This window comes from Phalacrocorax carbo, chromosome 6 (genome assembly GCF_963921805.1).
Source record: "Phalacrocorax carbo chromosome 6, bPhaCar2.1, whole genome shotgun sequence".
NCBI lineage: Eukaryota > Metazoa > Chordata > Aves > Suliformes > Phalacrocoracidae > Phalacrocorax > Phalacrocorax carbo.
The window spans coordinates 37,418,756-37,427,820 of NC_087518.1; the positions used below are offsets into that span (position 1 = coordinate 37,418,756).

Sequence of the window (9,065 nt, forward strand, 5' to 3'; positions counted from 1 at the left end):
ATCTCAGTACAGAAGCAGGATTGGAAATGTATTTCCAGTACCAGTTAATGTGTCTACATTGGCATTGGAACTGGTATGCTCCAATATCAGTTATGTCTATGCACACATACAGAAAAGAAAAAAACTACAGAATTTTAAAATGTAAATTTTTGTTCCATTACTGTGAAATTGTAAACACTTATTGCAACAGCATGTAGAAGTTATGAAATCTGATGCTTCGAGGGTGGCAGTTGGAAAATATATTGGGTTTCTATCCTCATTTTTTGTTCTTTCCGTTTCATTTGCTGTATGTGATTTCAAAGTGGCACAGTTAATAGTGATTTTTTTTCTTAGAACAAATCAGCTCTGCATACAATGCTAAACTTCCACAGGCAGTAGAATGAAACAGTAGTATAAAATAGATATTTAGTGTTGTCAAATGACCTGTTCATACGACAGACTGTATTAATTCAGCAATTCAATGCTGGAATGTGGTCTCTTAATTCATATTCATGGTCTCTTAATTAATATTGCTAGTAATATTCAGCATTGATAAAATTTACCTTGGTGTGCAAAGTCCAAAGGAGGCCCAAAATACTCCTTAATCTTACCCAATCCCAATGGGACTTAAAGTGTAAAAAGTATATAAATAAAAAATACTATATACATTTTTATTAAGTCAATAAAATGAATCTCACTCTGCATACTTTTAAAAGAATCTGTATGTTTCTCTTTTTCTTTCTCTAAAATGTCATGGGAAAAGTATTATTCCAATAAATCAACGTTCTTTAACAGCAAGTTGGGGGTTTTTTTTCTCCTTTTATAAGGACTCTGGGACAAAACACACCTATTGCTGATGTATAAGGGCTATACTGCATATTTCAAGAAGGAAAGCACCAAGCATGAGCAGGTCTGTGCTTTACAAATGGACTGCAACACAGTCCACCATGTATGCATAATCTGAATGGGTGACTGTGCAGGAAATATAGGAGACCGGAAAGAGAGGAACTAGCAGCACAAATGGGAACAGCAGCCCGTAATGTTAAAGTGTTATGGGTTACCTTCACAATAAAATTACTTTGACCCTCTCTGGGTACATCTTTAAGCAAGTTAAACTTGCCCAGGCACATTCCCAGGCACTGTTAAATGGCACAAAACAGCATACATTAGCATCAGAAATCTGTTTCAGCTTCCCAAATTGGGTGAACCCCTGCAACTTGTCTGCTCGGAGTGTTTCCTTGGACACTCAAAGTGCCAAATCATTCCTGGGTGCCACAGTGTTCGCAACAGTTTTGGCTAGCTGGTTATGGCCAAAGCAAGCAAAGGGAAATTTGAACAGTTCACTAGTATAAGCACTCATTCTTCAATGGTGGGAAACATTTCTGGCTTGCTTAAATTTACTAAAATAATGAAGCTTTTATATCTTTATAAGCTTCTAAAAAATGGACTAGACAGCTGTACATAAATGGTTTAAGAAATGTGAGGTAGATCATGCTCTGCAAGGCACTCAAGCACTGAATTTATATGACTGACCTTACTAAAAAAGCAGTGATATCGACAGAATGTAAATTTTTTTCTATTTCTAACTTAGAATTCTTTCTTTACACCTCTAGTATCCTGTGGTTTGGCCATTCTGAAGTACATGGTAGCTATATATGTACCAAAAAACCCATTTTTTTTGTGAGTAACTTCATTGTGTCTTTTCAAAACTTACATGGGAACCTAAAATAAATACCCTCTTTTCTCCCCTTCTCTGAGGCAAATTATTTACCAGCTTTAAACATGTCAGGTCTTCAGTAGATAGGATGTTTTCTACTTTTATTTGTGTTGCTCTTCAATACAGCTGGTGAGACGAAGGATCGATAATCAGTCTGTTTATGAAATGTTTTATTATGTAATTTACTGTTACAATCACGATTCAGTAAAACCTTACTGAATTAACAGGTGAATAACTTGTGTTAATCACTGAGTTCCCCCTTTATTTCTGCTCCCTTCCCCAGCAGCCAAACTGAAAGACAAATTGCATTATGATGGTCAAGAAACATCTCAAAATATGCAGCAAATAAAAACAGTTCATTTCAGTTTCAGGTACTTTCAATAATGAAAGCAAAATGTGAGATTCACAGATATGAATTATATTTACAAAATTAGTGAAAAAGTCAATAACTGAATCTTCTCTTTACCCTCAGCCCAGTGACTAGGATATTTACATGGCCAGAAGAAACCTGGTCCAGTACCCTGCCTGCCACAGAACTCACCCTCTTGACACACATACACTCTACCTACTGGGCTGATCTTTTACATGCTGTCCTGTGGAAGCTTTTCAGATTGATCCAGAAAATATTTAAATATTTTACATAGTGACAGGAAAACAGGTGAGTTTTTACCCAGAGTTATCTCTCTGAGTAAATGAATATTTAACTACGCCACATAAAATGTGTGTAGTGTAAGCATCAAGCTTCGTCCCCAGTTTCCAAAAGGATGCAGGGCCTTTGAAAATCTAGCCCTTCAAAAACCAAAACTGGTTTTAACAGCCAACTTTTTTCGGGGGGTTGGGGGGAATAAATCACTCAGCAAATTCAAGAATGTTAATAAATTATCAAAATAGTTTATTTCCTGAACAAACGCATTTGCCAAAGATTCATCATGTTCTTCTGCACACAGCAACTTCTTTTATAAAAAATAATATACAATCCAATTTGGTGGTTTGTGGAGTATGACAGCCCAGAACCCATCTGTTACTGAAACAACTGCAAGGTTGGTTAGGAATATAAGCTATGCAAGTAGAATTATTTTTCTGGGAGAGAAATGCAAAAGCAGTGAGATGGCTGTTACTGTATTGGAGAAGTATAGCTAAGAAATGGATCATGAGCTAGACACCAAAAAAAGAAAAGAAGCCTGAGGGAAGCTCCACCACAGGAGAAGTCCTCAAGAAAAAAATGAAGATTAGAAATCTGTCTTCAAACAGGTACAGATCTAAGAACAAGAGTCCTGAATCAGAGTCCTATTACATTCAGCTAAGCATTTTAGCATATGGGCATTTTATAAATGAACAGGATCATTTAAAAGAAATAGCTGTTCAAACTCTCCTCCTAAAGAAACATAACCAGTAAGGTTTCAAAACTGAGTACTATGCTTATGTCAGAAATATATCTATCTGTATCTATATATAAATATATTATTTCAATCATATTTACTATCAAATACCACCATATGACTTACTGGCAAACAATGCTATCAAAACCATGATTTGGAGACACAGAATCCTGGGTAGTTTGTGGAGATGAGAGGAATAATTCCATCTCCTCTCCTCTCTGAAGGATCAACAAGCATCTGAAAACAGAGAGATGGAACATATGCCTCCCAGCCAGCAAAAAGTGAGCATCTTTCCAGAAAGGGCAGAATGGAAGGAGAAAAGAGAGAACTCAAGGATGAACAGACTGGAAAGATCAAAAAGGGAATGGGACTAAGATAGAAGACAGAGTTCAGCTGGTAACAGACCTAAAGTTCACAGACCACACAGATGGAAAACCTTGGATATAAATCAGACTGCCAGAGTTGAAAGCAAGTGGAAGTAAGACATTGCAGTGAACTGGAAATACGCAGAAAATTATTTCCAGCATCTCAGTCAAGGGCCAATAATCTCCTGAAATTAATTATCTTGATCACTTGCCTTTGTGTAGCCATACTATAAAGCTACTTCAACTGTATTTTAGTGTTCAGATATTCCATTCATAGTTAATGTCCATTCAGCTGAAGAGGATATGAGCAACACATTCAACAATATCTATACTGCACACTAATTAGAATAGAACAAAGAAGATATGCTTTACCAAAACCAAACTTGAACCACTTACATAAGGGTGCAAAGAAAAGACAAAAAAGCAATCAACTAAAAATAAGATATACTTGCGTAATACTAATCATTACTAACTAATGAGCAATTGATCTCAGGGTCCCACAGGTCTGCAGTCTTTCTCATTAAATATTTCCTGAAAATATATCTAATATTCTAAATATTCCATTTGACAATATTTCTATGCAGACCATATAAGCTTTTTCTATAATGGATAGTAACAAAATACCAGCAACATGGGATTGGATTAATAGTTAAGTTTTAAAAGTTACATTATCCAGTAAAGAAAAACAAGAATCTGGACAGGACCCTGTTGTAAGGTGGACAAACAAAAGACAATACTCAAGATTTTTTTAGGAATGAACTTTGTTCGGTTAATGGAAAGCTAGTATCAGAAGAGACTGCTATGGTAACTTGGAGAGCTGGAGGAGAGTGCGCTGCTACCACAGCCTCCTGTAACGCAGTCAGGATTGTGCTTTGTGGGGAAACAACTGCACAGCCTTCCTGCCAACAGTGTATCTGTGTCTGGCCTCAGCACAGGACAATACCTGAAGTTCTAGAAAGCCATTTCCACTAGCCATTTTCAGTCCTGGATTCATATTTTATACTTCAGATGTGCCAGAAATCTTTCCTGTAATGCTTGCTTGCATATTAATTAAATAATTAAAAGTAACTTTTAATTATTAGTAACATTTTCCACTAGTCCTTTGCTACAATTTCCCAACAATAATCATGCTCTACAATACTCCTATGCTATAATTCTGCTATCAATATTTTTTTAAGGATTATTTATTTTCATTTCATTAAGTGCACATAGAATTGAAATAGACATTTCTCTAGCTAAATGGATGCTACGGTTTGTGCAGTTGCTTATACTCTATTTCCCATCTGAGACCAGATCATGCTTCTTCCATAGAAGGTAACTTTACAAAGTTCAGGTCAAAGAACTGGTATCAGGGAAGTGCTTGACAGAAGCTTAAATTAGAGCAGGCAAAACTGTTAAGCCGCAAAGTAGTCCAAAAAGGTCTATAGAGAATATTTTGTGTATATTAGCCATCAAAACCCTAGTTAAATAAATAAAGTTGATAAAATAAGAAAGGTTGGGCGTTTTTTTCCTATTCCAGTAGAAAATACAATGCAGGCCTAAGATGCTAAGATCTACATTTTCTAAAATCTCAAAGAATATGGTGATCATTAGTTATGAATACAGAATATACTTATGTTGTAATTATTTTTTTAAACTTTAAAGCCATGCTTTCATACACATATTCTGTAACTCCATTATGTAGTTACAGTGCTGTCATTTCCAACCAACAGCATTAATTTTCTGTGACTGTCTTAAGATGTCATTCACCATTTCATAACTGTCTGAACAAACATTTGTTTAATTGCTTCAATGTATAGCATATTCTCCGAAACAAAGGCAATAATTAGTTACATACCTGCATGCTCTTGTGATTACCAATCAGTGAGATTCCATCTTTCTTTGGAAAGTGGTTAAAATCTAAACAACGTAGAGCAGCATTAAAATCAAAGTTTCTGACTGCTGACTTAAAGACTCATTCTGACAATGTAAATATATTGAATTAAAAACGATCCAATATGCCATTACATATTTTGCTTTTCTGTCATTTGACCACAATAAATTGTTACTACAAAGTGGATCTCACACATAATTTTGTGAGGCGGGATTGTTTAATAGCCTACTGACACACCAGGTTGTATGGTCAAATAGAGTGGCATGATGCTGTTTGGTGTTCATGAATACTGTTCGTTTACCATTTTGAAATGAAACACACATTCCTGTTTTTTTGCCTGCTTGTTTTAACATAAGGGTTGGGGTTTTTTTTCTTTTAATTACATTGTTTTACTTGATACAAACAAATACCTTTTTCTATCGTTTTGTAATTAAAGATGCTGACGGTCCTTGAAATAATTCATGAAGGAATAAATTAACGGTAGTTACATCCAAGCCTAGGATCCTAGCACGAAAAGAAACTGCATGTAAAGAAGCATGCATATTGAACAACAAAAACACCCAGAGACCCCGGCAGTTAGCCATTCGGCAAGCGGCAGAAGCGTATTTTGTTTGGGGTTTCCCATCAGTGCGCGCTATCCAGGCACGTACCTGTCCCACACTTCCTCCTACCGTAGCCGTAGGGAAGAGAAAGGCAGTGCCCTTCTGCGGCGGCGGCCGTGCCCCGAAGGCTGCGGGGTGCCCAGCGCCTCGGTGAAGGGCGCCGACCCGGACTCGCCGCCGGCCCGGCCGCGCGGCGGGGCACCGCAGCCCCTCAGCGCCCGTCGCATCCCTGCCGCGGGAAAGTTTCCCGCGGCGGCTGGCCTGCTGCGGGCGGTGCCTGCCCTCACGGCGCCCCGGCCCGCCGGCAGCGGGGCCGCGCCGCGCCCGGGCAGCGCCGCCACGCCGACCCGCCGCGGGGGCCGCGCCGCCCCTCTCGGGCGGGCTGGCGGCGGGGCGGGGGGCGCCGCCGCGGAGCGCACACACACACACGCACAGACAGACGGACACCCCCGCTGCCTCCCGAGCTGTCACCCCCTGCGCCCGCCGACCGCGCGCTCACCTGTCGTCGCTCTGCCAGCCCTGGTCGCCCAGCAGCAGGTCCCGAAAGCGGTACCGCGGGGGGAGCGGGGGCACCTCGCTGTCCAGGTCCACCATCCTGCCCGGAGGAGGGGAACACCCGCTGCCGCTGCCGCTCCCCTGCGGAGGGCAGTCACCCCCCCCCAGCCCCCCACCCACCGAGACGACTGAGGGGAGGCAGAGCCCAGCGAGGCAGGAGGGGCCGGGGGCGGGGAGCGGCGCGGAGCACGTTGCCTCCCCGGCGAGCGCGGGGGCTGCGCGCACAAAGGCGGCGGGCGGGCGGCCCGGCTCCCGGCGCCGAGGGGAGTGGCGTTAGCAGACCCCTGCCTGCGAAGTTCGGCCTCGCGCCGCGGGGGGGCCGCCACGCCCCGCCACGCCCCGCCCCGCGCGCACCCCGCCCGCCGGCTACCGCCGTTGACAACAAAGAACTGTCCGCCGCCACGCAAACGTGTTTGGAGCCGCCGCTGGCAAGCGAACCAATGGGATGGGCGCTCACACTCCAGCGGCCGCGCGGGAACCTCTGCCCGCCGACCAGTGAAGCCCCCTCATTAGCGTACAGGGCAGGGGGCTCCTCGCCCTTCGGGGCGCGTGCGGACCCTTCAGCCGTGAAGCGCCGCCTTCCTGCCGCGGCCCGCCGGCGTGGCGGGCTCAGTGAGGCGGGCGGGAGGGGTGCGCCTGTCCCCTCGCGGTGGCGGTTCGGAGGGCCTTGCCGGGTCTCGGGTGCCCCCGCACGCCGCGGCTGGGCGGGGGGCTCCGTGGAGGTGATACCGTGCGGTACCCATTTTGGGCATTCAGAACGGTACTTGGCTGGACGAGTCGCCTCATAGCCTGAGCACCAGCTTGGTCCCAGCCCCTCCTTTGGGGGCGTTCTTGGGGGTCCCTCACAAGCCTGCCTCCTACAGCCAGCAGCCTCTTCTTGTACCGCCTGGCGCTTCACAGAATTGTAAAATCGTTAAGGTTAGAAAGGACCTCTAGGATCATCAAGTCCAACGGTCAACCAAACACCTCCATGTCTCCTAACCTCCAGGGATGGTGACTCCACCCCCTCTCTGGACAGCCTGTTCCAATGCCTGACCACTCTTTCAGTAAAGACATTTTTCCTAGTACCCGATGTAAACCTCCTCTGACACAACTCGAGGCCATTTCCTCTCATCACTAATAACTTGGGAGAAGAGACCAACCCCCCACCTCACTACAGTCTCCTTCCAGACAGTTGCAGAGAGCCGTAAGGCCTCCCTTCAGCCTCCTCCAGGCTAAACAACCCCAGTTCCCTCAGCCACTCCTCATAAGACCTGCTCTCCAGACCCTTCAGCAGCTTTGTTGCCCTTCTCTGGACACACTCCAGCAACTCAGTGTTCCTCAGAAGTATCTTTCTGTAAACCCTGAAATTTAAAAAATTAGGGGTTTTGTCCTGGCAAGCTGTAGGGACCCTCTGTGCAGACCCCATGTTACTGATGGTAGGTCATCTGAGCATATTTGGGTCGTTCATAACTTTGTCTCTTGCTCATCTTTAGTCCGTCAGGCATATCCAGTTACTAGTGTATGTCTGATCCTGCTTTGAGCCAACTGCTTCTGAAATCTCACATGCAAACGTGGTAAGCTATTGGTCAATTTCTACTTTTAATTAATTGGGGTTTTATTGTACCTATCAGCAGTGGTGGCACAGGCCCTGTAAAATTATAAGCAAGATGAATTGTTCCAATGGTTGAATTTTGTAGGTAATGCCTGAAAATGGAAGACACTCTAGAAAGTACTTTAATTTCTTATGTGACTGTTGAAGCATGTATTACTGATACAATGGTTTGTTTGAATTCACTGTCACCAAACTGAAATAGTGAGTAATGTTTTTTTAGATTTGCTCTTAAAGGTCCACTGTAATCTAGACTGTCATACTTAGCATCTAATACCCCAGTTCTGGTAAACATAAATATTAGTACATTCTCCCAGTCTGTCATAATTTGACTTCCCAGATTAGGTCTTCACCTAAACTATTCAGGTGTAGCATTCCTTCCCCAGAATGAAATCATGCAGACTCTTAATGCTGGTGCAGTTTTTATATTTAGATTTACACTTTGCTGGATCAAATGCTAAGTGATGAACGAGAAGTTATTTCCTAAATGTGGTTTGAATACCACATATTTAATTAGGTCCATGCATTCGTACTGTGTATTGAAGAATGAGCCTTCTATTTTCCATTTAGTTGGATTTCTGTGTAGAAGGTAAGCTAGTTAAAAGTTGATATGGCACATAGAGTATTAGCTTAAGTATGGCAGCCTGGAGTGTACCACATAACAATGTGCCCTGCTGAGAACCCAGCTCTGAGCTTCAAGCTGTGATAGGAAGATTTCTACAGGTAACCAACAGGTAGTGTAATTCAGGACTCAGATTCTCTCGCTGTTGTTACAGACAATGCATCTTTCCTTCCTTCTTTAGGACAGAGTTCTTAAGCATAGATTCTCAGATTGCTGTTTCTTTAGAGAAATGCAATGTTGCATCCCAGGTTCTGTAAAATGCCATGATCATTGGGGTATGATGCTTACCCTTTTTCACAGCTTGCTGCATTCAACATTTACAATGTTCTTCTCAGAAAGGCTTGTTAGATAAAGCAAAACAGATGCACATATGTGGCAAGAG

General features: G+C 43.0%; 1 protein-coding gene across 11 annotated transcripts in view; it reads right to left on the minus strand.

Moving 5' to 3' along the window:
• Positions 1-6,776, minus strand: part of KCNT2 (potassium sodium-activated channel subfamily T member 2) — a 144,229-nt gene extending 137,453 nt beyond the window's left edge. For 2 of the 11 annotated variants that reach the window (XM_064454747.1, XM_064454744.1), the window contains exon 1: positions 6,415-6,771. In XM_064454747.1, the coding sequence (XP_064310817.1) occupies positions 6,415-6,509 (95 nt within the window). In that variant the 5' untranslated portion in view covers positions 6,510-6,771. Of the gene's footprint in view, positions 1-5,277; positions 5,318-5,963; positions 6,235-6,414 lie in introns of those variants that run through there. The other 9 variants (XM_064454743.1, XM_064454741.1, XM_064454748.1 and 6 more) reach the window with 7 other exon arrangements.
• Positions 6,777-9,065: the final 2,289 nt, after the last annotated feature.